The 22,798-nt window shown below is 41.0% G+C and overlaps 2 protein-coding genes across 3 annotated transcripts in view; both read left to right on the forward strand.

The window, feature by feature from the left end:
• Positions 1 to 7,034, forward strand: part of GRID2IP (Grid2 interacting protein) — a 152,159-nt gene extending 145,125 nt beyond the window's left edge. The window contains exons 19-22 of the mRNA XM_069106215.1: positions 1,384 to 1,513; positions 1,703 to 1,821; positions 2,650 to 2,814; positions 4,616 to 7,034. Coding sequence (XP_068962316.1) covers positions 1,384 to 1,513; positions 1,703 to 1,821; positions 2,650 to 2,814; positions 4,616 to 4,687 — 486 coding nt within the window. The 3' untranslated portion in view covers positions 4,688 to 7,034. The remainder of the gene's footprint in view (positions 1 to 1,383; positions 1,514 to 1,702; positions 1,822 to 2,649; positions 2,815 to 4,615) is intronic.
• A 2,550-nt stretch (positions 7,035 to 9,584) lies between these two features.
• The window catches only part of SLC5A11 (solute carrier family 5 member 11), a 58,850-nt gene continuing 45,636 nt past the window's right edge, over positions 9,585 to 22,798 (forward strand). Inside the window, exon 1 of one of the 2 annotated variants that reach the window (XM_069106220.1) lies at positions 9,585 to 9,680. The gene's annotated coding sequence lies outside the window, so the exon portion shown is untranslated. Of the gene's footprint in view, positions 9,841 to 22,798 lie in introns of both variants that reach the window. The other variant, XM_069106221.1, reaches the window with a different exon arrangement.

The following is a 22,798-nucleotide window of genomic DNA, read 5'->3' on the forward strand; positions in this document are numbered from 1 at the left end:
GAAGGTTAACTGGGAAGATAACAGTGGTTCAAAGGTGTTGTCAAGACTCTTGGCAGTAAAGTATGACAGTGAAGAGCTTTAAAGTCAGAGGCAGAAGATGGAAGAGAAGGCCACAGAGTAGTAGAAATAAGACCAAGTTTATTTTAAAATTACTGGTATATTTTGTGTTTCTATCACATTCATTTTCCAATACATCCTGCCTCCTAACCCTCTATATAAAGAGTATAAAAAATTTAAGAAGCAGTTTAGCACAACTAACACATTAGTCAAGTCTAACCGGATATGCGATGTTTTGTATGCATCATTGTCCATCTTGGCAAAGAAGAAAAGGAAGTGCCATCTCAGCTCTCTTCCTTGGGTCCAGCCTGATCATTATAATTACACAGTGTGTGGTGTTGATTTTTGTTGTTCTTTCCATTTTCATTGTTGTGACCATTCTTTTTCTGGTTCTATTTATATTGCTTTCTACAGTTCTTAGAGGTCTTATCATGCCTCATGCCTCCTTCATGATTATGGGATTTTTTTATAGCACAGTAATATTCCATCACATTCACGTACCATAATTTGTTTAGCCAATACTCAATCAATAGACATTTTTTTTTCCATTTCTAATTCTTTGCCACTCGGAGGCTACCTGGGTAAAGAGCTGGCCTTGGGATCAGTGAGTTCAAGCCAATCCTCTAATGTGTTTATTGCCTTTGTGATTCTGACCCAGATATTTTACCTTTCAATGCCCTAGACAACTCTCTAAGACTTAAGTTACAGGCTAGGTGCAGATCTGCTTTGTTAAAGGAAGTTTTCTCATCTGGGAGTTCCCCATACCAATAAAATCACAGATCTTGTCCTTGTTCCATCATAGTTTTGCTACTATAAAAAGCGCCGCTATAAATTCCTTGGTGTCTGGTGCATCTTTCTGTCTAGTTTCGACCTCCTTAGAGGGTATGCATAGGTGTAGGAGGATCACTGGTCAAGGAATAGGGATATTTTAGTCACTTTCTTAACCTAATTCCAAATTACTTTCCAGAATAGTTGGACCACTTCAGAACTCCACAAACACGAATAGTCAGGGTCAGGTCAGGTTTCTGGACTGAGCAGGTAGCAGAATGGAGAGGTTAGGGAGAGATTCAGGATAAAGGGCAGTTTTTCCCCAGAGAAAGGGGAAGCTACAGAGCATAAGAAGCATCAAGAAGAAATATGTGTCTGTGTGTGTCCTCATGTTTACATTGGGAGGACAAAGGTTTGGGATTTAGGAGGAAGGTAGATGTGTGTGGTGACCAGGAAACACTTGAGTAATCATTCTGATATGCCGCGTGTCCCCTGCCTTCCACCTCATCCCCAGCTGCCTGGAGAAACTTGTTCCTGATCTATTTTGTCCTTTTCCAGCTGAACTCAACTAAAACTGTAGATGGGAAATCCACCTTCCTACACATTCTTGCCAAATCACTGAGCCAACACTTCCCTGAACTCCTGGGATTTGCCAAGGACCTTCCCACTGTGCCCCTTGCTGCCAAAGGTAAGAGGTGGGTGAGGCTGAAGTGAATCAGAGGGGAGGTTGGCAGCTGTATGCTGGTAGTGTTGGTACAGCGGCCATATCCCTTGTTATTCAGAGCAAGCTGCTGGTTAGGGTGGGGAGGAGATGTGTTGCAGGTTGGACATGACTCTCTGAGAGGACTCTTACCTACCCATCTCTGTCCTTCCTCAGTGAACCAGAGGATGTTAACTACTGACCTTACTGATCTGCACATCACCATCAGTGAGATCCAGACGGCTTGCCAGAAAATGCCTGCCACCAGTGATGACAAGTTTGCTGTGGTCATGACTGTATCCTCCCAGAAAATGGTCTGCCATCTCCTGGACCTGGACAGCCTGTGTTAAAGCCAGAGGCTGTGGCTAGCTGGTACTGGGCCATCCTCACCTCAGAACTGGCCCTGAACACAAACCTCAGAGGCTGACAACTACATGGATCTTTACCATACTTTTTAATCATCCTTTTTATTTATCAAATTTTTTATATAACACCTGTGAAGATGATAGTTCAAATATTATCACTTTCATTTTACAAAGGAGAAGACTGAGAGAATTGATGTGACTTGTATATTGTTATAGAGCTAGGATGTGACAGAGCCATGCCCCAACCTAGGACTTCTGACTCTAAGAACAGGGCTTATGTTATAGCTCATATGTTCCAAAAAGGAGGGGATGACAGAGAGGGAGAGAGAGGGGAGGGGAAGGGAGAAGAAGAGGGAGAAAAAAGAGGGAGAGATTTTTTTCAATCATTCTCATATGCTTCATCTCCATGTGAAGAATTAAATATCCTACAACTTTGGAACCTGTTTTGTGGGTTCCTGGATAGAAAGGAGATGCGATGAAAGTGATTTCCAGATATTTGGGAATAATTATTCTAGCAGCAGAGACTGAGCAAGAAGGACCTGGTAATGGGAATACCATCATAAAGGCTATTAACTACATGCAGGGTATTTCCAGACCCTGTTCACCCAAAGAAAATCTTGCCAAAAAAAAAAAGAAAAGAAAGAAAGAAAATCTTGCCCTTTTGATTCAGCATGAAAATTCCTATAGACAAGAAAGTTTCTTTTACTATGTTGTCTTTTTGGGGCTTAGTGTTTGTTTCCCTTAATCCTGATCCCACAGTCCTTCCTGGAAATGGCCCAGCCTGCTGTTCGGGCCCTTGATACCCTTCAGCACAAGGCGATGGAAGAGTTTGGCAGGGTGCTGTCATTTTTTGGCGAAGACTCCAAAGTCACCACTTCTGAAGCCTTTTTTGGCATCTTTGCAGAATTTATGAGCAAGTTTGAGGTAAGGTGTGGGTCACAGATCAGTACTACTAGGCAATGAAAGAAGATCATTGGCTTTTACATCAGAGGACCTGGTTTCGAGTTTCAGCTCCAGTACTACCTGTGGGCCATTCACATACTATCTGTGCAATGTGCCCATTAAAAAGGTTTGAGAGACAGTTTCTGGGTAATCTAATCATTTTATTAATAAGACCAGCAGGTTACTAATAAAAGGGTGGTCATTTGGTCATCTCTCTTAGAACCAAAGACCCCTCATGGCAGCGGGCTCACAGTTTTATATGCCCTTCAAAGAGTAGATGTTCTCTAGGGGTGCCTAATCACTTGTGATTGGTTAAGACAATGGGAGGCGAACAATCTTAGGGTATGTGACTTAGGTCACTCAAATCTTGGTCAAAGAAACAACAATTCCCATATCACCTGTCTTGATACTAGAGAGAATCAACATTTTCCCAGACCTGTCTGAGCTAACACAATGATCAGGAATACATCCATGAGTCCAAACTTAGAATTTCTTTTACTGTCTTATTAGATCTTGGTCTGGGGAAATCTCAGAGAGAAATTTCCCTCCCTGGTTGGTTTCTGGATGAGGAAGTAGAAAGCGCAAAAAGGGCAAAAACTTTGGTCCTAATACAATAATTAGTTATTAAATATAAGAAATATTCATTTCTCACAATGACCTTGGGCCACTCAACTTCTCTAGATTCCAGTTGTTTTATCTGTAAAATAAAAGCTTTGGAGTAGGTGAACTCTAAGGTCTATTTCATCACTAAATCTATAATCCTTGATGAATTAGAAGAATGAGGGAAATGCCCCAAAGATGAAGTTCCAGAGCTCTCTTCCCACCATCAAGCACTATGATTGATCAGGGTCTAGTCTTGCAAGAAAAGGGGAGGTTTCGTGAATGGGCAGGTATCAGACTAATAGTGTCAACAAGCCAAGATCAAGACCTGAGTTCTTAGAAGAGCCATGGAGCTGAAAAGGCCAGAGACAGGAAGTGAATGTTGTCTCCTCACCCAGGTCAGTGGTAGACTTCAGTTCATTCTTGCTACCTGACAAGGATTAGCAACAAAGGCTAGTCTCTGATTAGCAGCCTAAGAAGCAATAGGTAACATTTCCATGGCCAGGCCCATAGAACAGTACCTAAAGTGGATTTTTAAGGCTCGGAGGAGTCAGTGTCAATTCCTGGTCCTAAGTATAGATGGTCTGGATTGAGTCCACAAAAACTACAGTGTGCCTTTACTCAGCACTGGCTGTGCAGGGACAATTACTGACCGCAGAATCTTAGAAGATCATAGCTGGAAGGAACTTTAGAATGTTGAAGCTAATGAACATGATGTCAGAAATTGGAGTGGAGGTAAGGGAGATGGATCAGAGCTGGAATATACCTTAGAACTTGGGAGGACCTCAGGACAAAAAAAAAACATCTAGTGTCAGAACTGGAAAGGTCTTTAGATAGACATAAAATATTAGAGCCGGGATGGACTTGACAATATAGAATATTAGAACTAGAAGGGACTTTCAACACAATCCCGTCCAACCTCCTTTCTTGACAGATGAGGAAACTGAGGCTAAGAGAAATTAAGTGACCCACTCAAGGTCACACAGATAGCGTCTGAATCAGGACTTGAGTCTTGGTCTTCCTCACTCTAGTCCATTTCTCTATCCACGCCTCTTGGTGCCTCAGCACATGGCTTATGATAGGCACTCAGTAATGCTTGTAAAGTAAATACATATTCCTTGGGACCAGTCCCTTCACCTGAGCACAAGGATCACCTGATGTGTGTGTGTTTTTTCTCTTCCAGCGGGCGTTCAGTGACGTGCAGGTCTGTGAGAGCCAGCGCAGCTCAGGAATGACCTCTCCCCTGGCTTGGTAGTCTCCAGAGAGCTCCTGACCAGGGCACCTGCTCGCCCGCAGAATGCAACCAAGGCTTCTCCACACTATCTGCCCAGCTCAGAAAACAGGCCTCAAAGAGCAGTTATTGCTGCCTTTAGTGAAGGTAAACGTTAGTGCGGGCGTCCCCTGCACCCTGAAATGGACGGCAGCAGATCCAAGACTCCCCTTTTGAGAAGCACCTGTGTTTGACTGTAGACATCCTATGCCTTTGTATGTTAGACTGCAGGCCTTTCTTTAAGCAGGTCTACTGCTCCCCCCCTTATTCATAGGCTACATGTTGTTCCTTTCAAATTATTACATGTTGGAGAGCCATTGGCTTGATGTCTCCCACGTCTTAACTTCTCAAAAGGGCTGGAGAGACCGCAGACTTCCCTTCTGTGGATACAACTTCAGCTTCTCCCCAGGCATCTCTTTACCTTCTGTGGCCACAGGCTAGAAGAGAAAAGTCTGTCTGTCTATCTGTCTATCTATCTTTCTACCTTTTTTTCTGCTCTCCCCAAGAGAAAATGGCATGGAGAGGACACTGTGAGCTGCCAGCCCTTTGGCTTTTAGTGGGCGTGGATTTCTCAACATTTGCTGGTGGAGTATTCTGCAAGACCTAGGAGAAAAAAAAAACCCATAGGCGAAACAATGAGCATGACTTGCCCTGGGACCATCACTGTTGCTGTCCCCAAAGGTCTGCCAAGCCAAAGCAAGCCCTTTGCCCAATGCCTCCAAATAAGACTGTGGCTTCAGCTACCTCAGACCAGGCCTGCTCTGCAATGTCCCAGCTATATCTGCCATCATTGTGTTGTGTTGCTTCTTATGGAATTCCTCTGATTCTGGGTCTCTCCTTTCCCATATCTCTGAGACCAAGGGCTTGTAGCACCTAAGGTTTTATTGGTACATCTTGCATGAGGTGGGGAGGAGGGCAGGAGAAGAGCATCTTAGATCTCTTTCCATGCTAAACTCCACTTCTTCCCCTGTTAGCCTTCCCATTCATCTCTGACTGTGAGGGCTTTATCTGCCAATAGGTTGTCATATAGAAAGAGCAATTAGACTCATTTAACTTGGCCCCAGAAGATGGGACTAGGATCAGAGGGTGGAAATTATAGATGCACACATTCTTGCTCAGTACAAGAAGAGCTTCTGAACCATTGGAATAGTCCAACAATGGAGCAGACTGCCCACTGGAGGCCTTCCAGCAGAGTGGGTGATGACTCATCAGGGTTGTCATAGATGCTGTTTGTGCTTAATGTAGAGGCATTAGATTGGATGATGTCTAAAGTCTCTTCCAATACTAAGAGACTTTGATCAGTCAAGTAGGGAACACTGGTTCTAGATTCCAATCATTTTTCCCATTGTCCATCTGACCAAAAGGCCCCATGTCAGTTTCTGCTAAAGAAGCCTTACAAATAATCATGAACTCATTTGCCCAGGCTTCCCAAGAAGATATTTATTCAGTGATGATCCTAAGTCCTCACTCAATAAGTAAATCTCATTTTTCTCTGCTTGCCTTCTGTGGTGAGAGAGGAAGAGTCCAGTTTGGGATAGACTGGAGATCCATGTTTTTATTTGCAAGACTGTGCTTTTAAAGGGTCCAAGACTTTTGAAATCGGAGGACCTGTGTTTGAATCCTAGATCTGATGCTTACTATGATCTTGGGCAAGTCACTTCACCTCTTTGGGCCTCAGTTTCCCAAATTGTAAAATGGAGGGGTTGGATGAGATGGCCTATAAATCCACAATTCTATCGTTAAATCTGTGATTCTATGATCCCTGCTGGTGTGTTATTTCTACAGAGATACTCATGACTTTCTGATCCATCTTGGTTTTTAAGAATTTTTGTCTTCTGCTCTTCTTTCTAGAAAGCCTATAAATTTTAGTTTCTGTAACTAAGTGCCAGTTTTCTCCTGCTTTGTACTAAGTGGTTTTCAGACCCCTTCGCCCTTGGTTTTCTTGGAGTCTGGAGATCAAAGGACACGCAGACACTCGCCATGAAGCTACTATGTCAGGTATCATCCCGATCATGTTTCGATGTTTGTCAGTCACCTATGGAAAGAATGGAGGGTACTTGGCAGTAACCACCACCAATGGAAAGGGCTGGACACAGGCTGTGTTCCTTATTGTAACCTAATGAAGATCAAGATATACTGTTTATTTGGATTTTTAACAGATGATCTTTCAATTTGAAAACTTTCAAGGGTCTCTGACTTCTGAGCTGGGGTTTAGTTTTTGGTGTGTAGTCCACAACTGTCTCCCCACCTCAACCCCAAACCCCCATCTTCTTGTTCTCCATGTCCCAGACTCACATGTTGTACCTCCCCAATAAAGTTGCTGGCTTTCGCCTACTTCCCGTTGTCAATATCCACTGTGAAAACTAGGGGGGAATGTGTTCACTCTTTGGGGGCCTGCCTAAAGGAAGCAATACATTGCTTCTGTTGAGGTAGGCAACACATTGTATCAGTGATGGAAGCTGCTCTGTGAAACTCTCTGACACGTCTCACTGCCCAACAGGCTGCATTCCCATGAAAACAGGTACAATGTTGGACCAGCTAGTGCTCACCACGGTGTTCAGACGTAGCCTTCTACCTGAAGAGAATAACAACTGATGATCCACTGATAGAGGCCATCCCCAAAGTCTTAGTACAGTTATAGTAACGTCAGAAGTACACATGCCACAAACTTACAAAGAGTGAGGCTAATGATCACAAAATTTGCAATGCTGATTATTTAACTTTTAAAGATGTTGATATGTTTCTTATTAAAGTTCAGCATAAACACCATCTTTCATGATACATCACTCCAGTCCATTTTTGAACTTTGCAAAAACTTTCATCAGCTGCTACTCAATGACTAAAAAGATTATATTTATAATTTTAACTTCAGGATCATCCAAACTCAAGGTTTTGATGCATACATGACAGTTTTGCCGTGACCTCATAAGAAAAAGTCTAATGGAGATAGATAAGATGACCAAGGTGGGCAAGAAAGAGGACCTTCTCTACTGACCCACTGGTTTGAGGAAGTGTTCTCCAGGAACTGTCACACACTGTGCATAATGCCCCTCTTATTAATGCATAATGACTGTCTTATTAAAATTAGGAAAAAGTATAAAAGTTATTTAAATAACTAAACTTTCAAATGGTTTTTTTTGTAAGTTTTGTAGCATTTATACTTCTGAAGTTAGTAAAACTTAAAACTACACTGAGGCTTCTGGGGTGCCCCATATATCACTCTAAAATATAAAACTGCTTTACATACTTTCTCCTCTCTGTACCTCATAACAACCCTACAAGGTAGGTACTACTTTCTGTTATCACCCCCATACTGAGGCTCAGACCATTTGAGTAACTTGCCCATACCCATATTGCTAGCAAGCATCAGAGGAGAGAACCGAACCCAAGTCATCCAATGTCTAGTAATGATATTCATTGTCCCACGCTGCCTCCCACCAGCAACAGAACAGAAATGGGACTTGTCTAACCATCTTGACTGCTCTGGAGAAAGAGGAAATGGAGGCTGGTTTTTACCTAAAAGGAATATTGTGAACAAGGGAGAATGAAGCTGTGCTCTGAATGACGACTTTAAAGCTTGAACGGTGGCATTGTGGGCCTTCAGTTTTTTTTTTTAGTAGAGCAAAGCCCTCAAACTGGATGATCCCTTCCATTTCTCAAGCTCAGTCTTGTGAGCAGCGTGACCATTGGAGAAAGCCAGGAGATACAGGTTTAAATTCTAACTCTGATGCTTACTCACTGATTACCTATGAAAAGTTACTTTAGGTTTGGTGAATGAGTGACTGACTGAATGAAAGCCTTTCTTTTAAGCTTTTTGTATGCCAGGCATTAGTGAAGTCTTGGGAACACAAATGCAAATGTAATAACAAACATAAAATGCCAACCAATACCTTCAGGAAGCTTACATTCCGATAGGGTGACACCCCGGGGAATGGCGGCCAGGAAGGGAGCCTCCGTTATTTCTGCCGCCGTTCCCAGACTGGAAAACTACAGGGGTATGAGATTTTTACAACTATCCTTCCTTTTACTCCCAGTTTGATTTCCCTAGCCCTCCTGCTCCCGTCCTCCCATTTCCCATCACCTGTCTTCCCTCCCCTCCCCCATGCTGAGACCACTAAGTTCTCTCCCACCCCTCCTTCCTTTTGGTTCAGTTTTATCATATCCAGGATTGATTAGCTAAGAATTTCTTAACTACATGTTGACTTTCCTGACTGGGATATCAATATCAAATTGTCGGTATCAGATCAATGGGTCAGTGGGAATGCAAGACAGTGAAGTCAGTGTCTTGCCAAAAGGGCTACAGGGTTGTTGTGAGGAAACGCTAACATAGATGTGTTATTTATAAATACTACGACTGCTACTGCTGCTACTACTACTACCATTACTAGTACTACCACCACTACCACTACTACTACTCCCCTAGAGGAGAAGCAATGTGGTACTATAGATAAAATTCTAGCCTTGGAATCAGGGGAGACCTGAGAACAAATCCTGCCTGTGACAGAGTGATCATAGATAAGTTGCTTAACCTCTCTGAGGCTCACAAATCCTCTAAGACTTATTTGCTGTTAAAAATGGGTTGTAATCAGTGATGGAGTCAAAGGAAACTACACATCCTTGACATAATAACATCTTCCCCTGAGATATTCCTGCCTTTTTGCCCCACCTCCTCACCGCAGCCTACCACAAGCAGCTGAAGGGAATGGCCCTGATTGCACTATTACTTCTGCCTGGCTACTTAAGGCAATCAGATAATGAGATAGGGTATCTACTACCATTCTGTAGCCACTTGAGTTGAGTGTGGGGAGGAGAGAGTGCAAGAGAGAGATTATAAGTGGGAGTGGGAGGGGCAGGGCCACTGAGTTGTATTTCCTGTTTCACGGGTATTGAATATGAGTCTGCATAGGATAGAAAAGTGTCCAGGTGTGGTCTGTGTTGGTGGAAGAACTCATGCTGACAAAACCATGGATACATTGAGGTAAGTCACGGCTGAGGTGACTTCAGTGACAGGAGGGAGGGGGGCATGACTAGAATTTCTCCTGAGCCCTCACACTATAGGCATAAGAGTTGGAATAAACAGTGACGATGATGACTGCAGTCGGATCCATTCTTGAACTGCCTTCTAGAGTGTGTGCCAGGTGAGTTTATTCCTATATAATGTCCCCAAAAAGGGTAGCTGATGATAGGCATCCTGTTTCAAGCCCTTGGTAGCAGTGTGACTCTGGGTTGATTACTTTCTCTCTCAGGCCTCAGTTTACTTACCTGTAAAAATTAGGGACTTGGATTAGTTATCTCTTCATCCCTTTTCAATTCTGAGTCCTAGGATACCGATATACAAAATAGTAGTTGCCCAAGAAAAATGAGAAGTCACTGGCAGCATAAGTAATTGTCACCTACATGGCATAATTTTCTATTTTCATCCATTTATTTTATATATTTATTTTTAAAATTTTATTAATGCATAAGGAAGTGTGGTATAGTAGATAATTGACCTCAAAACTGGGAAGACTTGGGTGCAAATCCTGCCTTTGACACATGCTGGCTGTCATTTAGGTCAATTAACCTCTCAGTGCTTTAGACAACTCTCTAAGACAATAAGTTGGAGAAAAGGCACTGGTGGAGGGCATTTTGTCATCTCATGTTTCATGTTAATTAAATCTCCTGCACCAGTAGAACTAGTTTTGTTGCCTGGTGGTTTTCTATATCAATTAAATTAGTCCTAATCTGTGTCTTGACACAATAGATACTTTCCAACAAGCCCCTATTGGATAGTTCATTCCAGTCCATTTCAGTCCATTTATTAAGCACCTCCTATTTGCAATGTGTTTTTCTAGTACTTGGGATACAAAGAGAAAATTTAAAGGAATACCCTGATCTCAAGAAGCTTACATTACATTAGGGAGAAACAACATGTAAACAGATAAATAATATAGACACAATGATTTGAGGAAGGCTAAAACAAGTCTAATAGAACCAAGAAAGGCTGCCTTGAGGGCGGCGTGTGAGCTGCAGAAAACTAAAAGATGTAGTCAATGAGGGAGTGCATAGCCAGGCTTGTGCTCTAGGGAGATTACTTATGGTGATTGTATGGAGGATGACTTAGGGGAGGGTATGGAACCTGGGCATCCAGTTAGGAGGCTGATACAACCATGGGAAGGGGTAGTCGCCTCAGTGCAGACGGAGAAGGGGATGAGAAATGGAAACAAGGTGGAAGCAGCAGCATCTGGATCTGGCAGCTGACTAGAAATGGGGAAGGAGAGGGTGAAGGAAAGGAAGAGTTGAGAATGACCCAAAGGTTATCAGTCCGGGTGACTGGAAGGTTGGTGGTGGCCTCAGCACCAACAAGGATGTTTGGAGGAAGGATGGCTTTGGGGGGGGGGGGTGTAAGGGGGAATAATTAATTCTTTTCTGGATATATTGAGTTTGCTATCCCAAAGGTGATGCCAAACTGGAGCTCAGGAAATTAGGGTGCAGTATACAGCACTAGGGGTCATTTACAAAGATCCAATGAGAATGTAATTATTGTTAAGTGTCTATTATGTATCCATACTGTGCTAAATGTTTGGCATATGAAGACTAAAATGAAAATAACCCCTCTATTTTCAAGGAGCTTACATTTTGTCTGGGGAAAACATGTACATAGAGACACTAGGTACTGAAGTGGATAGAGCACTGCCCCTAGAGGCAGGAAGGCCTGAGTTCAGATCCATCCTCCTACATTAACTGTGTGACCTTGCAGAAGTCACTTAGCCTGCCTTAGTTTCTTCCTCTGTAAAATGGGAATAATGATAGCATCTGCTTCACGGATAAAATGAGGTATTTGTAAAGCACTTTATAAAATTTAAAGTTCTTTATAAGTAAAAAAAAAAACAAAGTAAATTCCACAGGAAGAAGTTACTAAGAAGTATGATGAGGATAAGAATTCTTGTAAGAAGTAGGATTTCAGTTGAACCTTGAAAGAAGCTACAGATTCTATTAGGCAGAGGCATGGATGGAGTGCACGCCAGGCTATTGCCTATGCAAGGATACAGACACATTGAGAGATGGAATGTTGCTAAGAAAAGCAAGCAGAACAGGTTGCCTGAAACGTAGGGATCGTGAAGGACAAGAATGTACAATAAGCTTGGGAAGGCAGACTGGAGCCAGGTTGTGAAGGACTTTCAATGCTAAATAGGAGAGTTTATATTTTATCTGTCAGAACCTGGGGACCCAGAAGTGAAGTCCATGGTTGGGGGGAAGGAAGGGGAAGGAAAAGGAGAAGGAGAAGGAGCAGATGACAATGGTTGGACAACAAGTACCAAGGTGAGGAGGAATGTAAAATAATTCAGAGGTTCTAGACTAGAAGGCTGATTGTCCTCTCCAAAATCTTTGGGGAGGTTAGGAGCAAAGGAAAAGATAACAGGGGTTAATGTTGAATGAGACAGGTGTAAAATTGGAGAGAAGACGGAAGTTAGGACAGATGACCTCAGTTTGAAATAAGTGCTATGGGGAGTGGGATTTAAGTCAATCAGGACTGATTTAAATTTATAGGAATGATAGATGGATCGATAGATAGATATTATATATACATACATATATACACCCAATAAATAAATGGTTAGCAAGCAATTTTCAAAGGAAGAAATTCAGACTACCAACAACCAGATATTTTTAAATGCCTTCATAATTGGAGAATCATAAATTAAAGCAACTCTGAGGTTAGACTGTGAATTCCTTAAGAGTGGGAACTGGGTGTTTTTTGTTTAATTTTGTTTTGTTGCCTTTCTTTGTATCTCTGGCCCTTAGCACAGTGCCTGGCACACAGAAGGCACTTAACAAATGCTTATTGATTTAATTTGACTAAAAGTCCTCCCATACCACTTCAGTCTGGCAGTGGGGGCAGGGAGGACTCAATATAACTCAGTTTCTACATAGCATTAACCCCACTAAGTTCAAGTCCAAAACCCCACTAGGCTAACATTCCAGACCCTTGCTTTTTAGGACATCCCTGTTGAACTGGCTGTGATGTTTGATCTCGATTCTTGAGCTCTGGGATAGCTTCAGACAGTGCTAGCTCCCCATTCAGAGAACCCCCTCCCTGCACCTAAAACTGAAAATCAAAAATGAAACAGAAGTCAAATCCTCAAGCCTTTTTCTTGAGGTAATATGGCCTAAGGGAGAAGACAGGTGGCCCATAGGTACTACTGCCTTACCATAAGGTTTTTACCTGCTGAAAATGGAGTCCTTCACTCTTAGACATGAATCAGGAAAAGAACCAGACTGTGTAGGGCAATCTAGTTTGGAAAATATATACAGTTCTAACTATGCAGCTAATGGAAAAGGCTGCCCCCAACCACATGGCAGACCAATGAAAAATATGCTTGCATGAGTCAAAGGGTGCCTTTGATTCACTCTCTACATATCTTATATGTGTCTACATATTGTCTCTCCTATTAGAAAGCAAGATCTTTGAGGACAAGGGCCTTTACTTTGTATCACCTCTCCCTGTCATTTAGAGACCCTTAACTAAGAACCTAGCTTATGCTGACCAGAAACCTGATCAGATCCAAAGACTGATGCAAGGAGTTTTCTCACAGAATGACATCAACATAATCACTTATCTTATGGAATCTGTCTCGTTCGATCTTAGACCTTTTGTGTATCATGTTCTGTAGTCATAGATTAGGTCCTTTGTGTCCCTTCTGGATCCAGCCTTTCCAATGGGACTCTGGACAACATACATCTAATGTTTCATTTGTTCCAGAAAGTGCATGAGGGTACAGTATTGTACCTTGAGGGATGACTAGGGCAAGATAAGAAAGACTTTGCAGCAGGGCCCAGAAGTCTGGAATTTTCAGTATTTCAGCACATTAGAAACAACTGAGCTTAGTACTTAGAGAGCAAGAATAATGAGTTAAAATTAGAAGCTACCAGAGGGCATACTGAGGACCTTACCCCCAGAGAGTGCTTCCCTAGCTGCATCTGCCCAAACCTCCCCAGCAGATAAACATCCAGGGCATTTTTCACTCTGCTTTACCCCGGAAGTAAAAATCGGTATTTATGACACTGACTCTGCCCACTGGCACTGTGGCCACCTCTTGAGGCTGGTAGGTAGGCAGGAAGAGTCTACCATGAAGAATCACTGGACGGGGGCAGCTAGTTGGCACAGTGAGAAAAGTGCTGGCCTGGACTCAGGAGGACCTGAGTTCGGTTCTGGCACTTAACACCCACACAAAAAAACTGGCCGTGTAACCTTGGGCAAGTTACTTAACCCCAACTGCCCTCCAAAAGGAAAAATAAAAGAATCACTGGACAATAGTATAGTCAACTCCAGGATTTGGGTGGAAGGGCTGTAGGCACATGGAAGTTTTATCCACCAACCCAGCCAATCCTCCTATATCCTATTACTATCTCTTGAGTAAACCTTATCTACTTGGGCTAGGAAGATCAACATTCCTTGCAACAGAGCCTACACAGAGGTTCCTGGGGCAGGTAGGGATGGGCAACATTAATGAAAACAATTCGGAAGCAACAGAGATAAACAAACAAAGCCAGCTATATAGTTTCACTTAGTTGTCTGGCTCTTTGCTGTTACTGTTTTCAACTGGGAAGGAGTATTTTAAAAGTATACCATTGACATGCCCTCAATACTTTCCTTATGGGGTATGGATTATCCTTTCCAATTCCATTGACAACTTGAGAGCAACCAGATTAAACCAGTCTTCTCCCCTCCCTCCCTTGACTCTTCTCTCCTTTATCTTCTTCCTTTTTCTCTTCCTTTCCTTCTCCCCCTCTTCCATCTCCTCTTTTCTTTCCATCTTTCCTTCTCTCCCTTTGTCTTTCTCTCCCTCTTCATCCCCTTCTGTGCCTCTCCTTCCTTCCCCTCTTCCTCTTCCCCCTCTTCTTTGTCCTCTTCTCTTTCTTTCTCTCCCTCCTTGTCTTCTTCTAGTGTTTCTTTTTCCTTTCCTCCTCTTCCCTCCCCACTTCTTTTTCTTTTCATTTTTCCACGTCCTCTCCTCATTTCCTTTTTTCCTCTTTTTCTTCCTTCCTCTCCTTCCCATAGTCCTTTCCCTTCTTTTCTCTCTTCTCCTCCTTCCATTTCCTACTATAATATTATTGATCTTGCCAGCAGATGGCAGCCACAATCAGATATAGACCAGGACTAGGTTCTTAGGTAGCTGGAAGCTATGGACAGAAAAAATAGGCTAAATGGAGGACAGTTTGGGGGTAGGGATGAATGACCTTGGAAGATCATTGCTTTCTCCTTTCTGTAATGTACTAATTAGTCTGCTCATACCTTGCAGAATTCCCAATGACCTGAGAACATTCTCAGTGGTAACAGATCATGGCTCAAAGATTGTTTTCCCATCCATCCTTGCTGTTGTTGCTTGGGTGCTGACTTTGAGCAGTATGCCTAGAAAAAGGGGGAGAAGATAAAACAAGTGCCAAGATTGGAGACAGATCAAGGTAGAGCCACCTGGCCAGTTAGAGCAGGGTATAATGAAGACTGTCCAAGGATGGTGTTAGCTTCAGAGTCAGAAGAGACAATATTGTCTAAATGATGCCAAGATGGCCCACAGCTAGGTGGCACAGTAGATAGATCACCCAACCTGGAGTCAGGAAGACCTGAATTCAAATGTGGCCTCAGACACTTAACTCTGGGCAAGTCACTTAACCCTGTTTGCCTCAGTTCCCTCATCTGTAAAATGAACTGGAGAAGGAAACAACAAACTACTGCAGTGTCTTTGCCAAGAAAAGTCCAAATGGAGTCATGAAGAATCAGATGCGATTAAACAACAACAATACAAAGACTCAGATCTGAAATTGAAAGGCAGTGGAGGAGATGTACAATCTAGACATTATTAGGTCTCCTGAGCACCCCAGGGCTTCTCCAGTTGTCTTAATTTTAAAGCCAATTAGAAAACCAAAGCTATTCATAGATTATAGAATATCAAGTTCTACCACTAAAGTGGGTAACCAGCCCTGATGTATCAACCCTAACTGCTAAAGAAAAAAACCTTAACCATAGACTTATTCTTTCCTTAATGAGGTTCAGTGCCTGGCTCACGTCTTTCCACCCCAACTCCTGCCCTCATATCAGGTGACTTTAACATACATCGATGCCCATTTTCTTAATCTCCTCAGTTCTCATAAGGACTCTGCTCTCTCTCCCTAGACTTTGTTAACATGTCTTGGCAGTCTTCTTGTTCTTGACCTTCCCTCAACACCTGGGCTTTTCTCACTCTCAAACATCTCTCGGCCCCGATGGTCCTCTTCTCCCAATGATGAGTTCCTCCCAGGGCCTCCATTTTGGGAAGGAATCCAGGACCGCCAAGCATCATTGCTCTCCCAGCTCTGCTTCTGACCCTGCAGATTTCTCCGTCATAGCCCCACTGAGTACTGCACACTCCACCGACCACCTCCCAGGTGTGCCAGCTAGGTTTTTAGTGTGTCATCTCCCCCCTTCTCCATTAGATTATAAACTGCTTGTAGCCATGGATTGTCTTTCTTTTTGATTATATTTATACCTCTGGCACACAGCATGTGTTTAATAAATGCTGCCCAGCTCTTGCCTGCCTTGGCATAACCTCCTCTACTCTAATTCAACTTCCCAGAGATATCACTTAACCTTGATCTTGCTATCACCCACAAGTATATTCTATTTTTATGATCATGAACTCTGAAATTCCCCTATCTGACCATAATCTTTAATTATTCCTTCTTTCCCTATGCTTTATGACCTCTGACCCTGGCGTCCATCTTTCTTGTGACCTCCATTTCCTCCCTACCCCAATTCTTCCCCAGGCCATCACCCAATTCACTGACTATACTCTCCTCCCCTCCTTATCTTGATCCTTTGAACTATACAGTTCTCTACTCTCAAATCCCTCGTTCTCTGGTCATATCTCTGACCATGCCTTTCCAAATCCTAGTTTTGGATCACTCCTACTAAATACCTCCTTTGCTATTGAGCAGAACTGGAGGTAATCATGAAATCATGCTTATTGGGTCTACTACAAATTAATGTTTTCTTTTCCAAACTGGAGTCTCACTACAGCAAGGCAATCCTTCTATTCCTCGCTAATCAGCTGGCTATCATGTTTTCCATGGTGATTGCTCCAAGCATTTTTGTGACTTGCCTGTAATGAAGACAGTTAATAAATGGCAGTATTTGTAGCCAACCCAGGACTTCTAACTCCAAATCAATTCCCTTTCCATTATAACATCCTGAAAATCTAATTACTGTTTGTTTGTTTGTTTGTTTTTTAATGAAACATTACTCTGGAAAAAAAATTAAAGAAATAAACAGGTACATTTGGTACCTTTCTCATTAATCCTTATTTCTAATCATTAATCACTGCTTAATCTAACTTTGATTTTTCTTCTTAGTCCTAAATTGAATACTTCAATCTGCTTATCATGAATATTTTTCTAAGTCAAAATAATTTCCAGAATATTCCCAATGATCCAGTACTTTACCATTTAAGGGAAGTTTTTGTCAAATAATGAATCTTTATCCCAATATTTGAGATCAATGGCTTTATCAAATACTAGGCTACTAGTTTTGTTTGCTTCAGGATGTTGTGTACCTAATCTGTTCTACTGATCAGCCTTTCTATTTTTCAACCAGAACCAAGTCATTTTGATAATCACTGCTTTGTTGATATCTGGTATTGCTAAAGCCTCCTTCTTTCCTACTTTTAAAAAATTATTTCTGTTGTAATTCTTGATCTTTTGCTCTTCAGATGAATTTTGCTATTTTTTTATAGTTTAATTTATTATAGTTCAATGATATAATCTTTAGGTAGTTTGATTCATATGGCAATGACCAGGCAAATTGATTTAGGTAGTATAGTCATTATTTTGGCTTGACCTACCCAGGAACAACTAATATTTCTGCAATTATTAGTTCTGCTTTGTCTCCATAAATTGTTTTAGGATTCCATTCATATAGTTCTTATGTCAATTTTGGTAGGTAGACTCCCAAATACTTTATACATTCTATAGTTATTTTAAGTAGAATTTCTCCATCTATTTGTGCTGGGGTTTGTTGGTAATGACAGCTGGTTGCATAGTTGCTAGGCTTGGAGTTTAAAAAATCATATTTCAAATCTAGTCTGGGCAAGTCTCTTCATCTCTATCTGCCTCACTTGCTTCATCTATAAAGAAAATAATGATAGCATATACCTCCTAGCGTTATTGTGAGGATAAAATTAGATAATATTTGTAAAGAGCTTTGCAAATCTTATAGCTGTACATAAATGCTGTTATTATTTACTGAAACATAGATGGTAAATGTGGACTTATTTTATATCCTACAACTTTGCAGAACTTATTTTTTTCCAATTAATTTAAGTGCAATGATCATATTTACTAATTAACTATCTCTCCCGAAGTTCAAACTTGTAAATATGATTCAATTAAAGATAAAGTTCACCTTCTTGTAAAGGGACCTTTTCCCACTAAAAACCCATGTTTACCAACTTTCAAATGTATCAATATATTTTTAAACAGAAATATAATTTCCATTTGGTGAAATATTTCACCATAATTAGAGACTGCATTCAACCAGCCAGAGGGCGTTGGAAGAGTTTTTCCCAGGAGAAACACTCACATACAGAATTAAACAAAGGTGGTCTGGTAGAAAAAGCTTTTATTAGTTTTTGAGGTATTCAAACCACGAGGACTCAGTCTTTTCTGTCTTCCTGTTTCCCTTCCTGCTTCTATAGCACAGAAGCAGATCTAAGAGAAACAGAGGATTGGAACCACAAAGAAATCAACACCGTCCCTCTTATTAAGTCAGAGTAGTTATTAAAAAAGTGAATCAGCTACAGAAGAAACCATCATCATAAATTGAATTTCAATACCATTTTATGGTTGACAAAATACTTTCCCATTTATTATCTCCATTTACACTGTAATATCTTGTATGTACATAGTTGTTTCCTCCACCATTAAAATGGAGATTCCTTGAGGGCAGGGACTACTTTTATCTTCCTCATGGAATGAATCTCATTTCTCTAGCACAAAAGTGCCTTTCTCACAACAGCCGTGTGAAGCAGGTGTTGTATTATTCACTTACGATATGATAATAAGGGTTAGAGCAATGCAAGAATTTCCCCTCTTTATACAGTAAGTACTAGATTTGAGGTTCCGCCCTCTGACATCAAGTCCCATATTCTTTATAGGTGTTTCTTTTATTATTATTAATTATTATAACTCAAGCCTCCACTAAAGACCTATTCCATGGGATGTGGAAGCAAATCAGGTCCTTGAAGGCTTTGGCAGCAAAGCACAAACTTGGCCAGTTCCCACTAAGTTGGAAAGTCTTTAAGTACAGGTATGGTTACATCTGTCTGCAAAGGAACCACCTAGCTAAGTTTGGGGATTTCTCTCCTCAAAAAGTGGGATATCAGATGATAAACTTTCAGAATCAAGTAACTCATAAAAACCATGGCAGCTAGGTGGCACCATAGTGCACAGAGTGCTGGGCCTGGAGACAGGAAGACCCGAGTGCAAATCCTCCCTCACATACTTCTAGCTATGTGACCCTGGGCAAGTCTCTTAATTTCTGTCTTCTTCAGTTTCCATAACTATAAGCATCTCTCCCCAAGGTTTGTTGTAAAAATCAGATGAGATAATATTTGCAAAGTGCTTTGCAAACCTTAAAGCACTATATAAATGCTAGCTACTGTTATTATTATCTTGTTAATTTCCACGTACAAAAAAATCTGTGTTCTTGTCATTTGTCATTGCTGCAGAGTATTCCATCACATAAATCTGATATATAATGTATATTGCCCTATCATTAGGCATTTGGACTAAATGGCCAAACCATATAGGTAAGAGAAGATGCTCAGAGTTTCTCTGTTTGATCCTAAGGGAAATTCATCAAAGAATTAATAATCTTTGAAAAGTTAAAGACCAATAAAATATATACAAAATGTCTCTACATAAAAACCTTTTAAAAACTTTGTTTTATGGGGTGGCCAGTTTGCGCAGTGAGTAAGAGCATCGGCCCCAGTGTCGGGATGACCTGGGATCGAATCCGGTCTCAGATACTTAGCACCACACCCAGAAATAACTGGCCATGTAACCTTGAGCAAGTTACTTAACCCCAATTGCTTTAAAAAAGAAAGGAAGAAAGAAAGAAAACTTTGTTTTATAATAATAATTCAATTTTTATGGTACTTTATAATATAATAATAAGATCTAGCATTTATACAGGTCTTTAAAGTTTTCAAAACATTTTACACATGTTAGCTCATTTGATTCTCATAACCCTGTGAGGTAGACACTATTGTTATCAGTATTGTATTATTTTACAGATGAGGAAAATAAGGCTTAGGTTAAGTGACATGCCCAAGGTCATAGAGCTGGTAAGTATCTAAAGCTGAAATTCAACCCAGGTCTTCCTGATGCCAAATCCATCATCTATCTGCTGTGCTCCCTGGCTGGCCTGATCTACAAGGCACTTCTTTACTGGGAGGTATATCATGTAATGTTATTATCTTCTTTTTTTACATAAGGAAACTTAAGTTCAAATGTGGCCAAGTCACACATTAAATGAAGGAGAACCAAGGAATTGAACCCAGGTCTAGTAATGTAAAGAATCATTGAACTTAGAGTCCCAGGATCACACAATCTCCAAGTGGGAAGGGACCACATCTAGTCCAATCCATATCTGAGTAAGAATCCCCTCTAACAAAACAGGATAAGAGGTTGTCCATGGATGGTGGCATAAAACATACTTTAAAAAGAAAGAAATTTTGTAATAGGGGAAAGGAGGAGAGCAGATTTTATAAGGGAGGTATCTTAGAAGGAACCCTGGAAAAAAAGAGATAGGGACAGAGCCCTTCAAAAGGGAATGGTGAAAATTCAGGAAAACGGTTTGAATACAGCTTCAGACCACCAGCAAGTCATAACTTCTCAGAGCCTTACTTTCCTTATCAGAATAATAGGGATAATAATATGTGTACCTCTTAACTTGCAGGGTTGTCGGGGGGAAATATTTTTGCAAACTTCTAAATATCTTATAAATGTGAACAATTATGATTATTTTTTCACTATGTCATATAGCATCCCAGAATAGATGATAGATACAATTGCCTGCCCAGGCGAACAGTGCAGGGATGTCTCCCAGAAGGGAAAAGGATCACAGGCTCATCCCCTAAAAAGCCCCCAGGTAGGTCAACAATTCCAGTTTGTCCAGAGCCAATCTCTGGAAGAGTGAGTGAACAAAAAGAGAAAAGAGGCCAGGGATTCCCAAGATACAAATCTAGAAGAAGAAGATAACTCCAAGACACCTACAAACAACACCTCAAAATAAAAGAGCTTGTACCCCAAATCAGTTAGAATTCCTAGGAGAAATAATGCAGATTTGTTTAAAAAAAAGATGAGTTTAAAATGGTATTGTAAACAAAATGAAAGTGATAGGGGGAAAAAATTGGAAAAGAAAGGAGTGTTATGGAGGAGAAACTTGGAAAGAGAATTCTCAACAAGCACAAGAAGTACAAAACCTTAGCCAAGTAACAGACTCCTTGAAAATGAGAATGGGCCAAACCAAATTGAATGGCTCTATGAGACAATGAGAATCAGTGAAATAAAGTCAAAAGATTGAAAAAGAGAAAATATACAGTATTTCCTATCAAAAACAACTGATCTAGAAAATGAATCAAGTAAAGATCATTTAAGAATAACTGGACTAAGGGGCGGGTAGGTGGCACAGTGAATAGAGCACTGGCCCTGGAGTCAGGAGGACCTGAGTTCAAATCCGGCCTCAGACACTTGACACACTTATTAGCCATGTGACTTTGGGCAAGTCACTTAACCCCAATTGCCCTACCTTCCCCCCTCCAAAAAGCAAAAAAAAAAAAGACTAACTGGGCTTACTGGAAGTTATGACCAAAAAAATGACCCTAAATATCATATTTCAAGAATTCATGAAAGATAGCTGCCCAGGTCTCTTAGAACCAGACGGTAAAATGAAAATAGCAGGCACTTACTGGTCATTTCCTTAATGAAATCTTCCAAAAAGAAAACTAGAAACATCATACATCACCAAGATATAAAACTTCTATATCAAAGGGAAAAAAAAAACACTGCAAAATGACAGAAAGAAAGAGTTTAAGAACTCCAGAACCATAGTTAGGATCACACAAGACTGAGCAGCTACCACTGGGAACAGAGAGCACAGAACAGAAAATTCCAAAAAGCAAAAGACAATAATAGCAGTTATAATAATAACAACTAGAACTTATATAGTAATTTAAAGTTTACAAAGCACCTTATAAATATTAACTCATTTTATCTTTTTATAATCCTCAGAGGTAGGTACTATTATTATCCTAATTTTATAGATGAGGAAAAAGAGGCTTCCTCTGGGTCACATAGTAAATGGCTGAAGCTGAAAGTGAACTTGGTCACTCCTGAATTCAGGTCCAGCTTACATTTAAAAGTAACTTATCCAGAAAAAAAAATAGTATAATCCTACAGGAGAAAAAAATGGATCTCTAACAAAATAAAAAATTTCCAGTTACTCTTTTTTTTTTTGGAGAGCAATTAGGGTTGTGACTTGCCCAAGGTCACATGGCTAATTTTGTGTGTGTGTGTGTGTGTGTGTGTATGTGTGTGTATGGTGTGTTACATGTCTGAGGTTAGATTTAAACTCAGGTCCTCCTGACTCCAGGGCCGGAGCTCTATTCACTGCACTGCCTAGCTGCCAACTTCCAGTTATTCTTGATGAAAAGGCTGAAGCTAGTAGGAACTTTAAAATACAAAATGTGGGAATAAGAGCAACATATCAAGGTAAATATGAGTGAGAAATCAGAAAAGACTTTATAAAGGTGAAATGTATACCTTTTAATGGTGGAAAGGGAATGAACAGGGGCCGCTAGGTGGCACAGTGAGTAAGAGCACCACCCCAGAGTCAGGAGGACCCGGGATTGGTTCCAGCCTCAGATACTTAACACCCACACAAAAAAACTGGCCATGTAAACTTGGTTAAGTTACTTAACCCCAACTGAAGGAAGGAAGGAAGGAAGGAAGGAAGGAAGGAAGGAAGGAAGGAAGGAAGGAAGGAAAGAAAAGAAAAGAAAAGAAAAGAAAAGAAAAGAA

Source organism: Petaurus breviceps, unplaced genomic scaffold (assembly GCF_028583685.1).
Source record: "Petaurus breviceps papuanus isolate PSGF00001 unplaced genomic scaffold, PetGlider_PUasm1.0 138, whole genome shotgun sequence".
NCBI lineage: Eukaryota > Metazoa > Chordata > Mammalia > Diprotodontia > Petauridae > Petaurus > Petaurus breviceps.